Genomic DNA, 25,356 nt, shown 5'->3' with positions numbered 1-25,356 from the left:
ACTTCTTGGGGGGAGGCTTACGAAGGTAAGACTACAGGACTGGGGGGAGGAGGGAGTGGAAGAGGTTGGATCGCTCTTCGGGGATGGCACTCTACTAGATCATTATATGTTCTTGCAAGCCACAGGAGCAGCAGATCGCTATTATCTGCTATACGCTGCAGTCACCCACTACACTAGAGAGACATGTGCACCCCAGCGCATTGAACCTCCACAACATGAGCTAGTACACTTGCTTCACTACATGGGGAAGGGAAGCCACCTCATGAAATGGCTGTACTCTGGTATCAGGGTGCAAGCCTCCATCACACTCACTAATCTCCGGACAAAGTGGGCAGAAAACACTAAAAAAGATATAACCGACAAAGCCTGGGCAAGTATTCTCGAACGCCCCAAATGGGTATTCCGTAACGCCCAACTTAAATTTATACAGACTATGGTGCTACATAGGTCATATTTAACCCCGAAGAGAATCCAGCGTATGTTCCCTGAGGCCCAAAATTGCTGCCCCCGATGCAGGGCAGAAAAGCAGGATTCATCCACATGTTATGGGCTTGCCCCCGCCTCTGCGATTACTGGGGTATGGTTCAAAGAGCACTTGAAGAGACCACACATTTAACGATTCGTGACAACACTGTGGTCATGAATACTGGGTCTCCGCAAACGTACTAGCGCCCTAAGGGTCCAGTTGCGATTCCTTGACTTAGCTCTTATCTTAGCCATACGAGGGATTACCATCAGATGGAAAGCTCCTCAATGCCTTCTATTAACAATGTGGCAGGAGGATACGGTGGTGTGCGGCAATTAGAAAAGAGGAGGTGAGAGGTTTACGAAAGCACCCCATCTCCCTAGAATCGGAGCGCATGCTAGAAGAGTTTAGAAAGTTCGATCTTACACCTGGGCTCGTCACTCCTACTCCATAATGCTACATCACATGCGACACAGACTAGATAAGGCCATCTTTGAACCCAGACAGTATGTCACAAACAACTGGCAGCAAAGTGACCTAGACAGATGTATGGTAATAGGCTGAATGATACAACAACAAAAAAGCAGACCAGGAGGAAGGGGGGTGGGAGTGTAAGGGAATGTTTTATTTAATGTAATAGTTTAAATTGCATTTCAAACTGTAATTGCGCCAGGTACAAACTTTGTACCTTATAAGCATGAGTTACTGCTCGTACATGTGCGCAGAATTTACTTTGATGTATTGTAATCTACATTCAAACGTCTTATCCTACAAATGTGAAAGTATTTGGCTAAGACGCTTCAACAAAAAATGAAAATGCCGTAATGTACCTAGTAATAACATTGTAACCATTTTTCTGATGCTCAATAAAGTTTGTATAAAAAAGCTTCAGAAGATAATTCATCTAGGAATCATTTGTTATTTTTCAATTCTTTGTTTAACAAACAAATTAAAAAGCAGCGAGTTTCAAGTAATGATTAATCATTAAAACTGAAAAAACAATAGCAGTTGTTAATAGATAGTTCTAAATCTCATTGTCAGAAAGGTTATGTAATGCTTCCATTTCATAAGAGATAATGTAATCCTTTCTTTAGGGTGATGTTCACTTAGGTTGTTTGAAAAGGGACAGAAGTAAAAGTGGGCGATAGAAGGGTATCAATCAAATGTATCCCTCAAAACAATAACTCAATTGGATGCCACAAACACTTTTTAATATACTGCCTTGCTCAGGTGGCTGTTGCATGTGTTGACTCTTCCTCCCATCAGATTTTATGGCTATTTTAAAGACTTTAAAATGTAATAATATATTGAAATAAAATATTACTGATTTTCAGCTATTTTGTTATATCTGTCTGTATTGTCATTTTAGGCATATATTGTGAATCTGTTCAAGAGCCTAATTGACCAACAGTCTTGGAGTAATGATGGCACTGTCTCTGAAAGAATGCTTCGTAGCTCTCTTCTGCTTTTTGCTTGTATGCGGAAGTACCAACCTTGTGTCGATAAAGCTGAAGATTATTTTAAGAAGTGGAAGGAGTCCAATTGCACTTTACGGTCTGTGATTAGTTTGGTTAATGGCATCTATCTTTTCAATGTACTGCTAGTTTTTGTTCTGTTTGTATGTTTTTAAACTTGAGATGCAGGTGTTCCTTAGTTTTCAGGTTTTTTTTATTATGGGTAGGCATATTGCAATATATAGACATCCTGTAATACAATATTTATGTATTTGCAATGATTTAACCAGCTCAAGATACACTTGACCTATGACCATAATTAATATTCAGTGAAACTTGCCACATATTTCCAGTCTCAGATTCCTAATGGCTCTGCGTTTCGCCTTATAGAGTGCAAATTTAGTTATGTATATAATGCATATTGTCTGCCGCCATTGCTCATATACGGGTTGGTTACAATTTTGCAATTTGTAAAGTTTATTCGTTTTGCCACCATACTATCTGCTAATTTAAGTCTACTGTCAAAATGTTAAAAGATGTTCTAAATTGTACCAGTAATTTCAGAAAGTCTACACTTTAGCGAGGCCACAGATCTCTAAGCACTGGCCAGGTGGCAATCATATGGGCCTCTTCTAAAGCACACCTTGGACTTCTGTAGCTAAGAGTCTCTTTCTAAACCTTTGGGGGAAGTCAATTTGTTGGGTTATTTTATATTGCTGCATTAATAAGTTAGCAGCACACAGGTATTTATGAGCCTAACTAAAACTCTGCAATATATTTCAGTTGTTATAGGAAGATGCAAACCAATAGCTCATTTATCTGCATGCTGCTTGTTGCAGTTGGATAGTTGATTTTTTAATCATGTATATACATTTTTTCCCTAATATCTTTTAAATCAGATAACATGTTGATGATCTCCCCGTTATCCATAGTTTAGCTTTCATGAGATAGTCCATTATCTGCAAATATTTGAAGAACCCAACTCTTAGGAAGCTGAAACTTGGTATTAAGTGTCTGTGATGCCTCTAAAGTTGGGCAACACCCCATGTTAGCCCATTTTTGTTGCCAAGTCATCATAAAAGATTTACAGTAATGTAGTTTTTATTCCAGTTGGAGTATATTAATTGATTGGAGGAATATTCAAAATGTTAACCCATTGTGAGCATATGCTTCTGGTGTCTCTAACATGAACTTCATCCGCTTAAGTAGTTAGGATCGTAATGATGAAAAAAGTATCCACTCATGTTGGCTCCTTTGGGCAAAGAATATGTATTAGTAGAATTATCCTGCACTGCTATGAAGAGCAGGATTGACAACCAGATGTTTCTTCTATAAAAAATGTATTTGCTCGAGGCATGTGTGACTGTAGATACTCATGCTTAGCATAATTTATGCTATCTAGTGTCGGGCTCGGAAATATGCAGGTTGTTTTCCTGCGAAGAAGGTCTTTTGAGTCATGAGGTAGAATGACTCCTTCTCTTGCTGGTAATGTGCATGGTCATCGACTCCATCAACAGTTTGGCAAAAAGGGGGCGCAACCATGCAAAAAGAGGGCACTTTCTTACACATGGCCAGGGTATTTACGACTGACCAAGATGGATTCTCATCAATTGGTTACAGAGCCTTAGGGTGCAAGTTTCAGTGCTTGCAAAAGATGACCCCAAGCCATTCTTGGATACAGCCTTTCAGTGTGTCCCCTGGAATGTTTTCAGCTCCAGAAATGTTTCTAATTTCAAATGTTAAACATTGACTGGAAGGAACCAATTTATCAATGTAACTACAATCACTTACCAGTTACCATAACTTATTTAGAGCTTTTTTCACTAGATGTCAAGCTTTCTGCATGGGCTTCTCCATCATTTACCTGACCTCTTGGAGCAGTGCACAGTTATATCCTTCACACAGGTTCTTTTTCACATTTTCTGTCTGTAGAATGTGATCTCAGCATGAAGACAGAAACTTTGACTGACATCAGCCGCCTGCTTTAGTGGACGACATGCACTTGTGTCTCAGCCACTTGAATTGCCTAGGTCCTGTTCTAATCTCTGCAATTGGTGACGTGTGTGTGCGCATGTGTGTGCTTTAAGCAAAACAAATGTTATGTATATTACTTATAATGTATTTTAAGGTGCATTGGTAGGTTTGTTTGCTATATTCAACACCTCCCACACATTCTCTCATGATGGCTTGGCTGCAGACCTACCTTCCAAAAGTGATTGAATGTTACCGTCCATGAAACATATTTACCTCTTTAGAACCATCTCTTTGGGCAGTGTTGCATCTCGAACACAGCTCACATCAACATTGTGGCCTCTTTCTTCATTAGCCTAAAAGTGAAATTGCCTATATTGTTCCTCAGCACATGAATATGGCTGTGTATTTATTTAAAAACTAAGAAATCAACCTACAAAGGGAAGACAATAAGATGATTATTAAGAGCAGGTTATTATGAAGAGCAAGTATTACTTGTAATGTTTGTAGCTAATGGATTCCATTGCCTACACTGTCTACTCTAATACCCAACTCCACTGAAGCTATGAAAGCAAACAAGATGTTGTGCATAGGCATACAGTAGAAATATGAAGATAGATAAGCCACTTTGTGCCTGAAATGAGTCGGGTTACAATAAGGTGGAGACATACAAGAAAAAAAAAAACTCTTAGAAGCCGGGATCTGTGACCGCTGACTAGGATGTCCAGAGGCTTAATATCTGCTGTGTGTACTCCAGAGCAAGCACTAGATTGACTGGAAGGACCCTCAGTGCCAGTGCACGGGCCATGGCAAGACTGTAACTGGAGAGCAAACATTTGAAAGAGTTTCAAATGAACTATCCCAGGAAGAACGGTAGATCACAAAGGAGACGCAAGTGGTAGGCTATCATCATACTCAAAGTATGAAATGCTTGACCATGACCATTCATCTGGCATTGCCAATAGCATACTGAGTGAAACTTCAAGCATGGGTAAACCATAGTCTTTCTTGCCCAAGGAGTTGGTGTCTAGTTATAATATTGTAATTGGTGTAGATATTTGATTGCAAGCGTGTGAGCTAATTTGTGCAGTGCATACTTAAGGCATAGTAGATGCATTAGGGCAGCGGTAAAGAGGAGGGTTACCTGTGAGAGAAGCTGGTCCATTTTAATTATAGAACCTGAATTACACACACATCATTTGGACACTGAGAGTGAAATAAGACCAATTATATTTTTCAAACTGGAGTAGTTGGCATTGGCAAGCAAAATGTATCCATTTGCCCTACCCTGTCCTTGCAGCGAAGTCCTCAGTGAGATGCAGTCTCTGCTAGAGTCTAGGGAGCTTTGCATAAGAACTCTGGGTGGGCTGTTGTAAATACTGGTGCTAAGTAGGTTAGTAAGTGATATTTAAAATTTCCAGAAAAGATAAAGGCAATGGTCCCTAGGCACCTCTGACAAAGAGGAACTTGAGTCAAGCACAGTCTGCAGCTGAAATGTCTATCCTCATGAAAGAGAGGCCCTAGTCTGAGGAGACATGACTGAGTTGCAAGTCGCAAGAGGCCCAACCAAGATACTTTGTTTGATGCAGCAAGTGTGCCTTTAAAAATTCTTCGGAAGAAGGTCCCCGCACTAAAATGGGTAAGCACTCTCTTATGCTTAAAGTATATCTGAAGAATGGCATTCTTCACAATTAGACTATGTACTCTAAGGTCATTAGCAGTGCCTAACTATTACAGTATTTCCTTTTCAGTTTATTTCATGACCTTTGTGCTCCCAAGCTCCTGCGAGGTTAGCAATACCTTTTCTATTGGCCACAGTTAGGAGGAGTTATCCAAGTGTCAGTCAGTCAGTCAAAAGTACTTTATTCGGCAGTCAAGAGCCATAAAAGTAAACATTTTTTAAAAGACACATTTAATTGAAAGACATTTTATACATAAAAGCTTAAGTCACGTAAAAATATTAAAAATATCTGTACAGAGCAATAAAAGGGCATCCGGCTTTACTGCTTCATCGATCACATATAGACCTAAAAGGAGTACAACATATAAAGTGCAACAGTACTAGGCATTAGACCAAAGGCTATAAGCATTATCTCATAAAGTGCACATTAAAATAGTTTGAAAAAAACGTGTTTGCACTAGTTGAGGGAACAAGGTGGCTACTGCGGTGACAACTTTTTCCTATGTCTGATAGCCCCTATTAGAAAGCTTGCTACCCCAAAGCAGAAAATGGCGGAGAGTAACATTTGAAGATAGAGCCGAGCCGGTCTGACTTGGACAAATTGGCAGTCTCTAAATAATGGTAAAATATGTTTTTTGCGCAAAGAATCCGAGTGGGCGCAGAAGAACATAAAATGAAGAGTATCCAGCTCTGAAAAATTATCACAGGAGCAGGATTTTAGTGAACCAGGTTTCAAGTAACCTTGAGGAAATGCCTAATGCCAAGGGACCATATTCAAACGAAATCTGGTCGAAACCAAAGGATGATATGCTTTGTTGACATAAGATAAATAAGGCTGCATCTGTGGACCCAAGCTCAATATGGCAGACCTTCTCACAGACGGTTTGGCTAATTCCATCTCTTCCCTAAGCCCTGCAACTTGTCCAGAAACTGCTGTCTGAAGTCTCTGATTGCAGTCTTGCCCAGGGACCCGGGAATCAGGAACAGGTCAGGACGGCCAAGCCATCTAGTCTATTCCATTATGTATTTCAACCAGGGAATGTGTAACTCCAGTGCAATGCAATCAGTAATTATAAGTTGATGTAAGTTTGGGGTCGGACTTGCCCAGATTTTAAGCTAGCGCAACAACAGGGCGACCACGATCAGGTCTGAAATGTAAGCCACCCCCAATTCTTCATGTAAGTTAAAAACAGGGGTTGCAGTGGGGACGGCAAGGAGTTTTCGAATAAAAATATTCTCAGCCGCCTGAATTCCCTTCACATCCTTGTAGCCCTAAGTGTTGCACCCATACGTAGCCATTGGGATACATTTTGCATTATAGACCTTCAATAGTGCGGGAATGGGCTTTGACCCCAATCTTTTGGCAAAAACCAAGGTGGCCACTGCTGCTCTGGCTGAGATGTTGTGTTGTGAGGCAGCAGCGTTTTAATTATGATTGACACCCTCCTTCTCCTTCACCGGGCTACTACTCTACCGCCCACCAGGGCCATCCGGCCCTTGGGCCACATATCTACCTGATTTTATAGTTCCTTTCCTTCTCAATTCGGCCAATTTCACAATGCTAGGAGATTTTAATCTCCATCTGGATAATCCGGACTGCAGTGTTAGTTGTAATTTCATCTCTGACTTGGCCGCTATGAATATTTTACTCCATAACTCGGGTCCTACCCATATAGCTGGTCATTTGCTTGACCCTATTTTTTCTAACATTCCCTGCCTTCGCTGCCCCGCTGCCACGCCACTGGGCTGGTCTGACCATTTCTTAGTGAGCTTGTCCCTTGCGGTCTCTGGCCCCTCGCACAAATGGAGCGCCAGCGCAAAAAAAACAACTAGAAATTGGAAAGATCTAGACATGGTTGCATTTAATCACTATCTTTCTACTAACGCTCCTGTTTTTAAAAATATTCTTGCCCTTGACTTGGCTACCTTTCAATGCTGGATTCAATCAGCACTGGATACTTGTCTTCCAGTTTCATCTAGGAAGCGTAACATCCACCGCCCTCCTGCCCACTGGTTCTCTGATGAACTAAAAAGGGAAAAAACGAAATGCAAAAACATGGAAAGACGATGGCGTAAAACACTACGCACCTGATGCCAAAACCGCCTATTTGTCTGCAAAAAGGGCGTATCACTCGCACTGCAGGTCTGCACGTGCCAACTTAGTCTCTTCCACCATCACAACTGCCCTAAAACTCTGTTTAAGATGGTTAAAGAGCTCGCGGATACTGATACTGTGCAGGCCCCCCCTAGTCTAAATACAAAGCAATGCGAGGACCTTGCTCAGTTTTTCCTTAATAAAGTGGAAACTATATACTCTGCATTAGCAGGCAATACCTCGCCACCTTATTCTTTGTCCGCTCTGAGTTCGGATCAATCCTGCTCCTTGCTTGACGGTCCTACTACCTCTGCCCCTGCCCGGGAAACTCTCTCAATACCTGGTCACTCCTCGACATGTCCATGCTTAAGTCACTTCTTAATAAGACCCACTCTGGATGCCCGCTCGATACCCTTCCTATCTCTGTACTACAACAGCTTGAAAAGGCAGCCCTCCAATGTGCTCTGGAACTTCTTAATACATCTCTGGTAGAGTCTTTCGTCCCTGCTGACTGAAAGCATGCTATTGTGGTTCCTATATTGAAAAAAGCTAACACGGACCCTGCTCTTTCCTCCAACTATCGCCCGATCTCTTTACTCCCCGCCCTCTCTAAAGTCTTAGAGAGGAATATTAACACCCAGTTATATCAGTATGTCGAAACCAATGAGCTTCTCCATCCCTCCCAATCCGGCTTTAGGACCGGCTATTCAACGGAGACGACACTTCTAGGAGTTACTGAACTGCTCCGCAGGAACATTGATGCGGGCGAGACGGTGGCCTTGGTGTTATTGGACCTGAGTGCGGCCTTTGACACGGTTTCCCATGCCGTACTAATACAATCTCTCCAATCCATAGGAGTTATGGGTGCCGCTTTAAACTGGCTGATTACATTTCTCACGAACCGCACTTTCCAGGTTTTTTCACCTATTGCCAAATCCAGGATCCAATCATCACCCTATGGGGTCCCACAGGGTTCTATTCTTAGTCTATTGTTATTTAACATTTATTTTAGACCCCTTGCCACCATTGTTGTCGATTTTTTCCTATGCTGACGACACCCAGATTGTCTTCTCTCTTTCAGCAGGGAAGACCTCAGAGCCCTCAGCTCTTAGGATAGGGATTAAGAAGGTTGCGTCCTGGATGAATGCTAACTTTCTAAAACTGAATGGGGGAAAAACAGAGGTGCTGGTCCTGGGCAAGGAGAGAGGACTCTGGGACCCTCTACATTGGCCGACAGAAATGGGTCCTCTCCCCCGGCCCTCCCCGCAGGTCCGCAACCTTGGTTTTATCATGGACGAAACTATCTATGCGTCAGCAGGTCACCAAGGTTGCAGCTACCTGCTTCACCATCTTGAGATGGCTGAGGAAGATTGTATGGATGTTACCGGACCCTACACGGAGAACCGTAGTCCAGGCCCTTGTCACCTCTAGGCTGGACTACGCTAATATCCTTTATCTAGGAACTAATAAAGATGTCATGCGCAAGTTGCAGCGTGTGAAAAACACGGCCGCAAGATTACTGTGCCAGGCCTCCAGATTCTCCTCGGCCTTCAGCCTGCTTAACATGCTTCATTGGCTCCCAGTTGAAAAACGGACCAGGTTCAAGGCCCTCACCTACATGTTCCGCATCAAGCACAATAGAGCTCCCTGCTATCTCAAGCACCTGGCCCTCCCCTATGCGCCGTCCCGCACTCTTCGGTCTTCCACACAAGCTAAATTCCAGGTCCCCAAGATAAGACTTTCCCGTATGGGCGGTCGGTCTTTTTCATACTTGGGCCCTGTATTATGGAACGCTCTTCCCCTTTCCCTGCGTTTGCACTCCGACCTCCTCCTGTTTCGAAAGTCATTAAAAACCTGGCTATTCGGCCAGTAGGCTGTTTTCTGACTGCTGCTCCTTTGATAGCGCCGGGAAACCCTTTGTGGGTAGCTGTTTGCGCTCATACAAATTCAATAAATAAATAAATAAATGTTCTTTTTAAGTAAACATTGCGCGCACTAAGATCCTTGCAGATCAAAAGTACCCCTAAGAGAAATGGGCTGATTATAGGGGCCTATTGCTGGACCCCCCGGCGCCACAAGCCTCTGATATGGATCACGTCTGTACTACCCCCATGTGAACTGACCACCTGTCGCTACCATGCTGCTTTGGCTCCTGTTTCTGGACAGTATGAACACCGTGCAGGGAGGGGGGTGGGAACCGGGTGGGGATGCGGGGAGGGGGGTGTTGGATAATGTTGACTGAATTTCTTGAACACTGTTGCTCTTCTATGCTCACTGTCTTTCTGCAATCTTGGAAGCAGTGTTTCTTTTGTATTCTGTCAACTGCCATAACACTAATAAAATCTGTTCTGAAAAAAAAAAAAGTACCCCTAAGTATGGAAACGTGGACACTTTGGTTAATTCGGCCTCCTTGCAATACAATTTGGCCTTAGCCGCCTTTCGGGGACCTAGGGTCATAGTATGTGATTTCTTAAAATGTATAGTTAAATCTAACAAATCCATAAAACCTATAAAAACAATGTAAAAGTTATTGAAAGCCCAATGTGGTTCTGGCCAGTAAAGCCGCATCATCAGCATACAAGAGTGCAGGATTCATCTTGGAGCTAGGTCAGGGTATGTCTTTGCAACAGGATATTAGGGAGTCTCCCAATTTGTTAATATATAGCGTAAGCAGCAAAGGGGCCAAAATGCACCCCTTCCGACCCCTCTTTTTACTTCCCAGGAGCCTGTCAGACTGCCATCTGCATTGTACCTTACCGCTGCTGTGGTGATTTCATGGGCAGTGTGCAAGAAAGAGACCAACTCCACGTCTATCCCCAGATCGCGTAACACCAACCACAACTTAGATCTATTAACATAATCAAATGCTGAAGTTAAGTCCATGAAGACCAGATGTAAAACTCCCCTCTTGCTGATGGTGTACTTCTCAATCACTAAATGCAGGTTAAGGCATTGGTCCAAGGTCCGTTTCTCCTGCCTGAAGCCATACTGCAGATCAGAAATGATGTTAACCTGATCAAGCCAAACGATCCAATATTACTTTCCCTTAAATTTTAGCAGCTGAATCTAGGAGGGAGATTGGTCTATAGCAAGCAAGGTCATCCCGGGTGCCCTTTTTAACAAGCATTGGAAATGCAATAGGTCTCGCATTAGGAAAGTTTGAGCTATTGGTCTTATAAATGACATTTATTTTATTTATGTGTTGTTTTTTAAAATAGCTAAATTAATAGCTTTGTCATTTACAATGCCAATAGTTATAACTTTTGCAAATGTGACACCTATAGCATTTGTAATGCAACATGTTTTGTATTTACGTGACTTAGATGTATTGATATTACAAATAACAATGGCTTTTAATTTTTTTTAATAATTAATACTTAAAAAATGTATTTAATTTGTAATGTCAATAGCTTAAACTTGTGTAAATAACTTTTGTGAAGATTATGTTCAGTGTTTTTTATTGTGACGAAAATCTAAGAACAGAAGTGAAATATTAACATCTTTTTGTGATTTGTAATAAAGCTTGAAAGCTTGAAAACAGCTTGAAACATTGAAAGAACATATTTGAACCAGTGATGCTGTGGTGGTGCTGAGTGATGCTGTGGTTGCGCTGAGAGATGCTGTGGTTGCGCTGAGTGATGCTGTGGTTGCGCTGAGTGATGCTGTGGTTGCGCTGAGTGATGCTGTGGTTTCCCTGAGTGATGCTGTGGTTGCGCTGAGTGATGCTGGGGTTGCACTGAGTGATGCTGGGGTGGTTCTGAGTGATAATGTGGTGCTGCTGAGTGATAATGTGGTGGTGCTGAGTGATGCTGGGGTAGCGCTGAGTGATGATGTGGTGGTGCAGAGTGGTGCTGTGGTGGTGCAGAGTGGTGCTGTGGTGGTGCAGAGTGGTGCTGTGGTGGTTCTGAGTGGTGCTGTGGTGGTTCTGAGTGGTGCTGTGGTGGTGCTGAGTGGTGCTGTGGTGGTGCTGAGAGGTGCTGTGGCGGTGCTGAGTGGTGCTGTGGTGGTGCTGAGTGGTGCTGTGGTGGTGCTGAGGGATAATGTGGTGGTGCTGAGTGATAATGTGGTGGTGCTGAGTGATAATGTGGTGGTGCTGTAGTGGTGCTGTGGTGGTGTAGAGTGGTGCTGTGATGGTGCTGTGGTGGTGCTGAGTGGTGCTGTGGTGGTGCTGAGTGGTGCTGTGGTGGTGCTGAGGGATAATGTGGTGATGCTGAGGGATAATGTGGTGGTTCTGTGGTGGTGCAGAGTGGTACTGTGGTGGTGCTGAATGATGCTGTGGTGGTGCAGAGTGGTGCTGTGGTGGTGCTGAGTGATAATGTGGTGGTGCTGAGTGATAATGTGGTGGTGGAGTCTAGACATTTCTACAAATTGACTTGTAAAAACGAGCACTAGGAGGGTAAAGTAGATTAAATTAAAGTCTACTTATTTCCTTTACCTTAAGTTGAATTCACAGAGTAATTTATTGAAATACAAATCTATAAATACGAAAATGAAAAAAAAAGAAATTATTAAAAATGGTCAAGAGCGCACAAAAGGAAATATGAGAAATATAGCAAGCACCCGTAAAATATGGTCATATCAAGTGTCAGGACGCTGAGTGACTAATTCTAAAATGAAAGATGACACCTCCAGACTAAACAATATATAATAGATCGCATAGGACCAGTATCTTGCGATCGGCTGCCTCAGAAGCGGTGTCCTAATCCCCGGTACTAGTGATGTGAGCTATGAGGAGGTGACGTTTACAGATGTCAGCGCACGGTCCTGACTGCAGCCAATACACACATATCTTTATGTCACCATAGGGTGAATACATGACGGCCAATAAAAACATCTTCTTTGGAACAAGTGTACAAACAAACACACATGCATACTCCTATTACTGCAAGGAAAAAGTAAAATCGGCTAAGTAATGTCAGATGTTAACATCGGCCTCGCATCTGACGGGCTCTTCCTAAAGGCTGCCATGAGGCTGACCCCCACCCAGCCGCATGGGCCGCTCTGGAGCCCGCCTTCCATGCCGATTAATGTGCCTCTGATACAATTGTGAACAGAATGATAAGACATATTACATGTATGGCACCATCATATTGTTTATATGGCGGGCATGGGTGTCGATAGAGGGGTGCGGACCTGGGGGGGGATGCCAGGGGTTTTGGTGGTAGACTGGCTCTGGGGATGGTGCAGTGCAAAGCGAGCACGGGGTGGGGGAGGCAAAGGGGAGTGGGGGGATGGGGCACCAACGCAGGCAGGCAGCCAGGGAAGATACAGCATGGGGGGGTTTAGTCACAGGGGAAAGGGGATCGTCAGAGTATAGGAATTCGTAAGATAAGGAGAGCAGGGAGAGCCGCCTATGGGGTGCGCTGGCGAAAGGAGTTGGTACTGGGTGGGCGGGGGCTGCTCAACAAGGCATGGCAAGGAGCAGCAAATACTGGGGTTGGTTGGCGGGGGGATGCGGAGCAAAAAGGAGGAGTGTTAGAGCTGGGCTCCTCGTATCCGCAGTGAGAGCGTAATAAAAAAAAAAAGCATGAAGAGTTGTTTTCCAGGAAGAGTGTATGGGCGTCACTTGCGACAATGGCAGGGGTACTTTGCTCACAGGGCGTAGTGGCACCGGTCTGAAATAACACGGAGCTCAATACCGGGTAGAGAGAGGGGGGTGCAAGTGTGGCGCACCGCAGGTGCCTCAACCCTTCGTGGCCCTACTAAGTTGACTTTCTTCTGTAAAATGGGCACGGTTCGATGCAAATGGTTCAGTTGAGAGCTCGAACAATTTAGTTAATTTCTTCCTTTGTTTAAGTGCTGGGTGCAGGCGACAGGTTCTCTTAGTGTTCTGTTTTCCTTCTTCATGTTGTTTGAAATAGTATTGTTCTGCAGTTGCATCGCGGTAAAAATGCAGATTTTGCAGAATTTTGCATGCCCCCAATTTATAGTTGTAATTTATTTAGGCGTTTTAGATGGCGCGGACTTTGCCTGGGGGTGTCGGAGCGCTTTGCGGTTGGTGCAGTGGTGGTGCATGGGGAAAAGATTACAAGTGAACAGTAGTGATACATGAGGAGGGTTATACGGGTGGGCAGATTGCGGGGGCGGGTGTTGGGTTGCGTGGGGCGTGGGTGACGGATGTGGGCGACCGGAGTACAGGAGGTAGCAAACGGTACATTACAAGGGAAAAATTGACGTGTGTGCAGGTTACAACAAGGGAGCACTAAAAGAGCAGGCTTGTGATTTATGTCAAAACAAGAGGCCAAGACGGTCAAAATGTCAAATAGCAAATTAATAAGGCTCATTGTGCGTAAAAATATGCCAAATGAACAAAAGGTAACCTAATCCGGTCAGAGTGGCAAGTCCGGGCGTTCCTAGGCATCTTACGGCCTGAAAAACTCTGTTTAATTGCGTGGCAGAATGACAATGGTAATAGTGAACTGCGTCTTAAGTTAAAGAAGTAAGCATTGCGGTTGTTATATACAGTACAAAAATGTATCCGTGAACAAATGATTGAGGTAGATATAAATACATTTAAGTAAATTGTAAAGACATACTGACGGGCGGCAGCACCGGTAAAATGTACTTTGGTTTAGATGGTAGTTGGAAAAGCATATCAATACATCAATGGTCATGCTTAAAACATTCCTTGTACAAAAAGGCAATTAATGAAAAAAGAAAAGGAGACACGGCCTGCAGGCCGTGAAACTGAAAGCACGGCCGGCCGGCCGTGAAAAAGCCTTTGATGCAGCAGGGGGCAATTAGGGGAGGAGAATGGCTGGGCTGAGGCAGAGCGCAAAGCCTTTGATGCAGCAGGGGGCGGAGCGGGAAGAGCTGCTGGCGGCACCAAGCTGACAATTTGATGCTGTGCACACGCATTTTAACTCATTGCGCTTGCGCATTGAGTTAAAAGCGCACATGCACAGCATCAAATCGTCAGCTTGGTTAAACTCTGGATAAGCCCCTATAGTCTCGCTCCGCTCAATGCGCATGCGCATTGACAGGCGAGACCTAAAAATGGGGATGATAACCGCCTTTGCCCATGATGAAGGAAAGCCACAGAGCAGGCTGCATTAAAAACATGAGTTAGAAAGTGAGGTAATTGCTTTATGAACCTCATCTATGCTGAAATGGAGGGAGATGCTTGGTGGGCAGGGAACTGGTTGTCCCGCAGAAGCTTCTAGATTTACATTGCTATAGATGTTACCAAAATGCTGGACCCAGACCTTAGCAGGTATTGTACAGTCTCTGCTAGAGTTTGGCATGTCAAAAAAAAGGGCTGTTGACCACCGACCAGAATCTGGCGCTGTCAGCCAGGACACTGGCTTGGCTGAGCGCCTGCCCAAGCCTAATCCCTTATCTGCTTCTTCCTTTCCTGAACTGCAAGTTTATAGGCCTTCCGGTGACTCCTAGTTAATATTGCATCCCTTCGATTTTGAATAAGGGAAAGCGTTAGTTCCTTATGGGCAGCTGAAAAGGTATTATCAAACCACCTTTTAGGTTTTGGGTATCTAGCTCTAGCTCTAGAGGTTAAATCAGATGCTACCTGCTTAGTGATTTTGTCAAAAGCCACTAGGATGGCTCTATCGTGTGGGACAGGATGTTGAAAATAGCAATGTGTATGTACATAAGAGGCGTTCATTTGTGTTCACAGTACCCCTTGTTGTAAGCAGAACGGATATCGCTAAAACACTGATTGTGTTATCCCGCCAGCATAGACCCATGCACACACGTACACGACAGCCATTTTAGGTATCATGGTCTCCTTGTTCACGATCGATCATCAGCCCCTTCCCTGACCCTGCAAGCTTCCCCCATGCACCCTGACTGCCCCGCTCTCACATGTACAAGTCATGAGCACCTCCCCTCCCGCATGACTCTGTCTCTAGGGATCACACCCCGCGCCTGACCAACACCTCCTTTCCTTCCATGAATACCCCTCCTTTGATGACCCCGACCTCTGAGCCTGAATGTCTGCACGGACCGCTGGTCATCCCTTAGCCCGAGGATACAGTTTATTGCCCACTACTGTATGCACTCGCCTCTCTTGAAAGGAGCCACTATTGATCATGACCACCCCACCCCCTGAGATTCGATCAGGCACACACATTCCAATGGAATCAGCAGAACACTCAGCTGCGTGACAGCCCCCTCCTATTGCATGGAGGATAAGGGCCCCTACTGTAGCCACGTGTTGGAATATCTTCATACTTCACAATGTCTTGATTGTAATGAAGGATGTGTGTGTGTCTTAAACCTGTGTATAAAAGACGAAGCCTCAGAGAAACTTGTTAGAGCACCTCCCGAAGACACTATGCGAGTGTCCCAAATGACATGCTCTCCTCATGAGAAATAAACCTTTTTCCTTGTCTTCCTGCTTCCAGTGCCCGTCTCTTCATTTGGTAATTATTCAAGATAGGAACTAAGAGTCGCCCTGCACCAGCAGCCTGGGCATCGGGTGCGATGTGGGCTGACTTTTCTACAATTGGCGCCCCAACGCGGGGCCCATCAGCGACATAGGGTCCGGTAAGAGAGGTCCAGACGATGAGGTGAACATCTAAATGATTGGAGTATACCTGCCTTGAGAGGGCCCTCGTCCGGCTGCCGATTGAATGAACTTCACCGATTCCGAACGGACCTCTCTCAAATGACCTGTTGTCCTGACTGGAATCCCACAGGAATGCTGCGGTAAAAACATGGAGAAAGAGAACGATCGGGCGCTGGAAAAAGGAAGGCGAAGAACTGTCCACATGGTCCGGTCCGGGTAAGGTCGTGACGCACGACAAATTGCGAAATTGATTGATTGATTGTTTGAAAATACTAGTATTACTTATTGATTGTCTCTGAGAGATTCTCTATTTGCAAACAAGCACAGAGTCGCCATACTCGGTTTAGTCTTTGCAGATAGTGAAGGATAGGTAATGCAGACTTTTGTCCCCATTGTAATCCGTCATACCTATTTTTCTCCCCATTGATTGATTGTTTGAATCGAGCATTGAATTGTTCGAAGTTGGTTCTCTTAAGGATCTTCTCTGCCTGCAAACGGGGAAGAATAGGAATATTCTCTCTCCCTTTGCAGATAGTGAAGGGTAGGTAACGCAAACCTTTAACACGTCGTGCCTATTTCGTTCCTCATTGATTGATTGTTTGCCCGAACATTGACTGTTGGGGAATTGGTTCTTTTTGGAGGTATTCCCTGTTTGCAAATAAACGTAGGAAAATCTTTGCAAGTAGTGAAGGGTAGGTAATGCGGACCTTTGTCCCCCGTTGTAATCTGTCATGCCTATCTACTCCCCATTGATTGAAACGCCAGTTTCACCCGGACCATTTACTAGAAGTAGGTCATCTGGCCCGACCAGAGAGCACCCCTAGTGAAAAGGACATATGTAATAATAACGAAGTGATCACTGTATCCTGTTAACAGAAACTTTAGCATGAAACAACCTGGAAAGAAAGGAATAGGAGAACGAAATCAGTAGGCCACTGATGAACTTTTTATTAAATAACGAACAAGGAAACGATAACAATACTTAATGATAAAATCTATTATTGTCCTAGAAACAAGAAACGTTAGAAATAAGCCCGTAATAAGAAACCTGAAAACAGTAAGAGAAACCAAGCGTGGCATTGCAACGGCCACAAGGCAACGAGGCTTCATCGCCCCTCATTGTTCCAAACATGTCTGTCCCACCGCCTGCCACGCCCAATAACGACAACCTGAGAAAGATACAAAGCAACAGACATCCGCCCCCATTCCGGAAACTTCCAAAGTGCAACAGGTTTATGGCTACGCCCAGCCGGAAGCAACACATATAGGGCGGGTCCTGCTGCCAACCGTCGGCTGGAGATCATCACATAGGGTGTAGCCGGAGGAGAGGCCGAGGCCGAAGGGACCCGGCCAAGGGGACTGCTACGACAACCCTGGAGAGTTGCAGGGGGGGGGAATGTCTATGTCCTCGACCCTCCCCTCTCTCTCCCAGTATGGACCAGCATCCATGGAGGGCCTGGGAGTGGAGAGGCCACTGCACGAAAGGCCCAGGAGAGGCGTCACACGCCAAGGCTTACCCCACCGGATGAACCAAGGAACCCGTTCCTGGGGCCAGGGCGAAGAGCGTCCGGCCGCCATCCACCGGAGGCCCGGCCCAAAAACATGCCAGGCGCCACTTCTTTCTTCAATAATGGCTGCGACAACCCTGGGGGGGGGGGATGTCTTGCACATGCCTCCGACCCCCCCTCGTCCTCATCGCCTGGTTTGGCCATAACAAATGTCAAGCGAGACGCCGTGGGGTGCACTGGGAGGGAGAGACGGTGCGAACAAGTCTCTCCCGCCTCCCCAGGTGGAGGCTTCCCAGCTGCACCCTCAGCGCTCCAGGCGCCCGGAAAAGGGTTCTTCCACTGTGGCGATGCTGCAACGCCTCGCCCGGCAGGGTGGAGCCCGTCCGCTCATTTGACCCCGCGATCGCCGGTAGCTGCCGAACTCTCAAAATGGCGATCGACCTGGCAAGAGCGGGCCCAGCATGAAGGAATGGCCCGGTCACTTGTTGACTCCACCATCATAGTTCTCCACGACCTTGAAGATTCTAGAGGAGCCGCGGGAGTCCCCGACCCCCGCAGATACCCCCGATGGGGAATGACTGCCATGATTGCCCACGGAACGATGGAAACGTAGCCGCAGGACGTCGGCGCTCCCATGCTGTCGCCAGCCTCAGTTTGAATGACTAAAATCCTGCAGACTACAGTTCGGATCAGTTCCGGTGAAAGCACAGTATGACCCGGTAGGAACATTGTTGCCTCCCTCCCCTTTTGATTGATGGTTCAGACCACCGATCCTTTCTTTTGCCCTTTAACGGAACTTTTGGACTGCCAAAAGAAGCTCTGGGCCAACCACGAGTTATTAGAAATTTAGACTATGCCTGGTTCTGCCTGACCGCACCCAAAATGGCGCCAATGCAAATGAAACTTTCAACTCCTTGTTGTACCCCGATTTTTCAGCCCTGGTGTCATGAGATATGTATGAAGGTTTTTTTTTAACCACATGAATTGATATAGGATGTGTACTAATTATATGTTCGGACAATTAATTGATTCAGGATGTGTACTGTCAGTTCGGGAAATGAATTGATATGGGATGGGTACTGGCTATATGTTCGGACAATGAATTGATATTGGTTGGGTACTGATTATGTGTTCAGACGGTAAATTGATATCAGATGGGTATTAATTGAACATTCGGACAATGAATTGTTGTTAAGTTTGGCGCATCATGATTATTGAAAGTTGGAAGCCCAACACTCATGACACTCGCTCACACTGAAGTCTCGACATGATTTTGTTGCACTTGTCGCACTTTTAGATTATGAAATAAACGACCACCGACTCCATTAAAGTTTTCCGCTAATAAGTATCCCCACATATAACAGTTCCAGCCTGCTCCGTGGCCGGCCCACGGGGTTGTAAGCCCATATTTATGCACCGACATTCTTATTAAAGATTTTCTGGAAAAAGCAAACGTAGTTGTCACGTGTGAATTAGTAAGTTTCGAATAAATGACCACTGTTTAAGGATTAAAAGGTATAGTACGCAGAGATACTGCAAAAATGAATGGAACAGGTTTTTGTTGTATGTACTTTGCACATCTTTGTACGGCCTAAAGCAACCGCTAAAAGACCCTGGAATTCAGTCTATACTTTATATGCTACCTGTATCAGAAAAATTGTGCTAAAATGCCCCTAAGTCGCTCCAAAGGAGTGCCATCTGGCCTCCCTACATACGATCTGTAATACCACACTTGGGTGACCTATGCTATCCACCGGCTTCCGATAATCATCTCTCGCACACTAAAAGGTTCATCTAGGCTTAAATGCCGAATTGGCAAGAACTGCGTTCCGGGGAGATAGACCGCGTATGTAGTAAGTAAAAGCCTTTTCGGGTTTATGCGCACTGATGTATTCTTAAATGCTGCCCCCGCCCCCTTCTTTTTCCCTCTTTTCTGCAGGTCACTTTGGAACATCGGTTAAAAATACGAGAAAAAGAAAATGGTGATCTAACGGACGAAGAGACGGGAAAAGGGCGTTCGATTATGGTGCCCACGCACTCCGAATATTACAATCTAAACTAATGTGCGCACATGATTAAACCCTCCACACTTAACTAAATAGGGAAAGTCTAAGGAAAATTCCGAGGTAAGGATTACACAAGTACCCTCCGACGGGAGGACTAGGGATATTGCCGACACTTAAAGACCTACTACCTCCTTTTTCGCATCCTCATAGACATGTAACCCAAAGCTACCCCATTATTCTCCAACTGACACCGACTATTGTCTCAGCCTGGAAACGCATTTGCTAAAAATGACTCGAATAAACCACCGTGAGCATTAGCCCGACCAGGTTAGTTCATGACCAATTGCCAAAGGCGTAAGTGTGTACAATCAAAGCCACCAGTAAGGGCAGCCGACGGTTAAAAGAGAAGAAAAAGGTAAAAAGAGCTTAGGATGCTAAGAATGCACAGCATACAGAAAGGGATAATTTTGGCCAATAACTGTTTTATGTTTTGTCTTGGATTTTCGTACATAATACATGTACTGTCTTCTCCGCCTGAGTTTGTGTATACGTGATGCATGGATCTACGTCATCCCTCTGTCTGTATTTCCGTAGTACTTAATCCCCGTTGTTCTGTGTGCACTGGATGGCCCATTATTGTACACGTCTCTCTCTCTCGCTCCATGCCATGCGTGTACAGAATGGACCATTTAGAGTGCTCTCTCTCTCTCTCTCTCTCTCTCTCTCTCTCTCTCTCTCTCTCTCTCTCTTCCCCCCCCCTGTTCCCTCTTTTCTTGCAATGGTAACGTTGTGCCCCTCCCGGCACAACACCTAATTGGGTTTCCTCGAACACAAAGGTGTTTGGAAAAATTGACAGGTACTAAAACGACTGTAACTTGCCATGTTACTACCTCTTCTTTCTGCAAAACAATAGGACCCGAGTTGGTCATGAAAGAAAGGACGGGTCAGACGACTAACGTCCCCTAATCTGGCCTTTATAGGGGGACTATAACATCAATGGCCTCCTGTTTCTCAGTTCGCTAAAAATGAAATTCCCAATGCACAGATTACTTCGCTCCTCTGCACTAAAGGGTGGATGTCCAGAGTACCCCACTTCTCCCGATCGACCCCAGCTCCCTGTCCAAAGCGTCCCCGTTTCCCCCGATTAACCCCAGCTTCATGTCATCTACCCTCGAAAGCGAAATTGATGACCTTGATTAACGTTCACTCCCCAAGAAGAGCATGTTTTACGTCCACCCCCTCCCCCTTCTTCATGACGATAACGCCCCACTTACAAGAGTTAGCCGACCCCGAAGGGAGATGTAAGATTGTCGATGCTTGGGTTAAAGGGAAGGGCGAGTCTCTACATAAGGACTCGACTTTGTGTTTGCTATAATACACTGTGTATAAAAGTCCAATTTCTCTCCACGTACGTCACGAATGAGCGACGAACAGGGTTATGAATTCCATAGCAATGCACTCCTACAGACTCCATAAATGACGACTTCTGACTGTGACCGATGAACTTATCCCCCACCTACATAGGATTGGGGACGGAATTGAGATGTATAAATGTCTTCTCCTGCCAGTTTTTCTAAAACTTGTTTTCTACCCATTCAAAGATATAATCACCGGAGGAGAGGAGCTGGACGTAACGCACAGCCTGGCCACAGATCATGGAGCACGTGTGACGACCAAAGGTGGAGCCGCAGAGCAACGAGACGCGGGACGAGGCATAACTTTCAAACTCGGCAGATGAAAGAATGAAGGGCTACCTTGAAGCCCTCGACTTGCTGACTCACTCGTGCCTGAAGTCCCCGTCCCCTTTTGAGTCCGACTGTTGGGCTTGCCTGCTCATTGTCCTTTGCTCCCTTGGTCTCTTGGTGTGTTCGAAGATCTGGCCCCACTCCGCCCTCTCTTCCCTCGATTATTCAACAAACTCTTTCATATAAACTTTTGACTATGGAATGGGATTTTGCCACGGAAAAAGAAAGACACGCAGGTGCCCAGCATGAGGCACCCCTAAGAAAATGAGTTAGGAAACAGGACTGTGATCTAACAGCAGAGGACTGATCGCACCCTGCAACGCGTAAGGATGATTCCGAGCTGGACTTATAGCTCCACCGCCGGTGCTCAAAAGCGCCAACGAAAAGCAAACGGACTACCAGAGTCTACCAGTGGTGGCTCGTCGTTGAAAAAGACATTTTTCACTAAGACCCCCCCTTCCTGAACTTTCTACCCACCCCTTGACTAGTTGTTTACATCGAATTGCATTCCTCCCTCAATTTTATTGCTTATAAAAATGTTTCGTCGGTCACCCATGTATCTAGCTTCCCAAAGTACTGATAAGACCCGAAGGTATCAGATTACTCTTAATTAATGTCATCGGAGAAAAAGTCTGAACTTGATTCTGTAATGTTTCGGAACCTCTTTTCTTGACTCCGACTCAATATTATGCCGATCTCTAGGCTTGTATGAAGAACCCAACAAATGTAAACTGACATGTAGTGCATTCTGCCTATCGCATCGACTATGTAGAAATTGAACTCGCTTATGTAAAAAAGCGGCGACTGTTGAAAATAGCAATGTGTATGTACATAAGCGGCGTTCATTTGTGTTCACAGTACCCCTTGTTGTAAGCAGAACGGATATCGCTAAAACACTGACTGTGTTATCCCGCCAGCATAGACCCATGCACACACGTACACGACAGCCATTTTAGGTATCATGGTCTCCTTGTTCACGATCGATCATCAGCCCCTTCCCTGACCCTGCAAGCTTCCCCCATGCACCCTGACTGCCCCCGCTCTCACATGTACAAGTCATGAGCACCTCCCCTCCCGCATGACTCTGTCTCTAGGGATCACACCCCTGACCAACACCTCCTTTCCTTCCATGAATACCCCTCCTTTGATGACCCCGACCTCTGAGCCTGAATGTCTGCACGGACCGCTGGTCATCCCTTAGCCCGAGGATACAGTTTATTGCCCACTACTGTATGCACTCGCCTCTCTTGAAAGGAGCCACTATTGATCATGACCACCCCACCCCCTGAGATTCGATCAGGCACACACATTCCAATGGAATCAGCAGAACACTCAGCTGCGTGACAGCCCCCTCCTATTGCATGGAGGATAAGGGCCCCTACTGTAGCCACGTGTTGGAATATCTTCATACTTCACAATGTCTTGATTGTAATGAAGGATGTGTGTGTGTCTTAAACCTGTGTATAAAAGACAAAGCCTCAGAGAAACTTGTTAGAGCACCTCCCGAAGACACTATGCGAGTGTCCCAAATGACATGCTCTCCTCATGAGAATAAACCTTTTTCCTTGTCTTCCTGCTTCCAGTGCCCGTCTCTTCCTTTGGTAATTATTCAAGATAGGAACTAAGAGTCGCCCTGCACCAGCAGCCTGGGCATCGGGTGCGATGTGGGCTGACTTTTCTACAAGGATCTGTACAGACTTGTAACTCCGGAGCACAGGTGGGTACAAATTGTCTAAGAAACTCTCCGAGATGATCCTTTCCCACTTCAGTCTCCGTGCTTGGTGTTTAGTACTGATGTTCGCATTTGAGATTTGGCTCACTACCCCCCTTTTATGGTGGCCGAGAGGGAGAGATCCAGTATTAGAGGATTATGATCAAGAAAACAGTTCCAGGTGTCGCTTACATTTTTAACAGCCGGCGCTAATAATGCAGATAAAATAATGCGATCAATTATGATAGAGCTACCACTGCCTGCATAGGTGGGCGGCAGGACAGAGACATCTGTTTGCTGTATGCATTGCAAATTATGGGCTGAAAGGAACCTTTCTAAAAGAGTGCCCGATGGTGTGTGTGCTCAAAATGATGTGACAGATCGAATCTATCACCCTCCTCCAACATGGAAATACAGTTAAGACAACAATGATGGATATTAAAATCCCCTAAGATTAATGTGTCATGATAAGCTTGTCTTCCTTCCCTGTAACTTTCCAGAAAAACCTCTAATGCTAATAGATGTTCAGTCTTGTGAGATCTGGTGGAGGAGTTATAAAAATTAACCAGTAACAGGGTGGGGAGATTCTTATATGACTTTTCCACTGCTAGCACATGGGGTGATCGACAATCAATCAGTTTGGCTTTGTAGGAAAGCTTAAGAGAAAACATTAAAAGAAGACTCTCCCTAGCTCGTCCCATGTTCGAAGGCATTGCATGTTTGCAAAATGTAATAAAACCGTCCAAATAGAAACAATTGTTAGACTCCCATGTGTCTTGTAAAGCAATAATGTGGTGTGTAGCAAGAAAGTGTTCCCAAAATATGCTGCCCCTCTTTAATATGAGATCAGTTATATTTCAGGACAATATTTTCATGAGAGGGTTGACGGAATAGCTGGGTAGAAATAGTTTTGGAGCGATTACCCAGCAAAGGTGGAGTGTAGGAGCAGATACACATAGCTTAGTGGAGGCATTCAATGACGACATCTTGACCTGAGTTTTTCAGCTGCCGACGGTAGTCAATCATTCTTGAAATTAACAATCATGCACTCCCCCTCAACGTTTTTCCTAGTCCCATAACCTATCCACCCCACTCATCTGGCCATAATGATGTCGGAGGAAATTTTAGGACCATTAGTCACATTGTTATTGCACCAGTGAGTGATTTTATGAATGAGATCCAAATAAGTTTCCTTGGTGCCTGGTGTGAGTGTGGGAACCCCATATAAAACAGCAACTAGAGGAGGTGATTGGGGGGGCGGGAGGTCAAGTATACAATGGTTATCAGATGTGGCCGTATTGGGGTGGGAGAAAGAGTGTATGGATGGTGGACACTCATTGAAATTTTCCTGCCCTTCTGTGTGGGCCACCTGAGGTACAATGATAAAGCTCCCCTGATGTGTGTTTAGTATGATTAGTGTTAGATTTGCTGGTTAAAGACCCTGCCCCCGCTTCTTGGGTACTGCTCACCTGGTGGTCTTGGGTCGCACCACCAGACGCCAGAAAAGAGCCCCTCCTCCCCCCTGCTGCTATGACATGCTCTGGGGCACAGTTACTATACATGGAGGCAAAAGAATTAAGTTTCAGCTCGATCTCTTCCAGTTTTGAATATATGGGTGCTAACAGATCTTTGGTCAAACTCTCTAGTTTTTGACCGTGGTGATTTTCTCAATGCTCTCTTGCCACCGGTTCTCTTTCTTTTAGTGGGCGGGCAATACGAGTCTTCACCCAATGTCAGAATGGCTGCAGAGGTGCAAATAGATGATTCCACCTCCACAATTTGGCCTACTGTCGATGGGGGCGGTCAAGACATAGGGTGGACCTCTCTTCTGCTGGGACCTTAATTGCCTTCGTCATGTCTCCATCCCTTACAGATGCTAATGCTAATTTCTCGGACTCCATGAAGAGCCTTTTTTCAGTTAGGCTATCTCCTTCGTAGTGACGTTTGCCTCTTTAGTTAAAAGGAGTCTTATGTTCCCAACTGGCCCAGCTACATTGGTTCCTAGCGTACCCCCTTATCCGAAGGCCACTTTCCTTTTATCCATCTTTACTCAGTCAGGAGATGCTTTGTCTTATATGATCTGAGCTACAAGATAACAGTCTCTTCAGGGGTCAGAAGGAGAACACGGAGCACTTCCTGAGTTAGGATAAAGGGGCAGGAAAATGTAAACCAGGAATAACACAGTCATAGGT

The 25,356-nt window shown here is 45.2% G+C and overlaps 1 protein-coding gene across 2 annotated transcripts in view; it reads left to right on the top strand.

The window, feature by feature from the left end:
* ERAP1 (endoplasmic reticulum aminopeptidase 1) overlaps positions 1–25,356 on the top strand; it is a 530,688-nt gene that overhangs the window by 426,309 nt on the left and 79,023 nt on the right. For both annotated transcript variants that reach the window (XM_078675432.1, XM_078675433.1), the window contains exon 15: positions 1,836–2,020. In XM_078675432.1, the coding sequence (XP_078531558.1) occupies positions 1,836–2,020 (185 nt within the window). The remainder of the gene's footprint in view (positions 1–1,835; positions 2,021–25,356) is intronic.

This window comes from Lissotriton helveticus, chromosome 2_1, assembly GCF_964261635.1.
Source record: "Lissotriton helveticus chromosome 2_1, aLisHel1.1, whole genome shotgun sequence".
NCBI classification, from domain to species: Eukaryota; Metazoa; Chordata; class Amphibia; order Caudata; family Salamandridae; genus Lissotriton; species Lissotriton helveticus.
The sequence above is the reverse complement of the archived record's forward strand: the minus strand, read 5'-3'. Positions and strand labels throughout refer to the sequence as shown.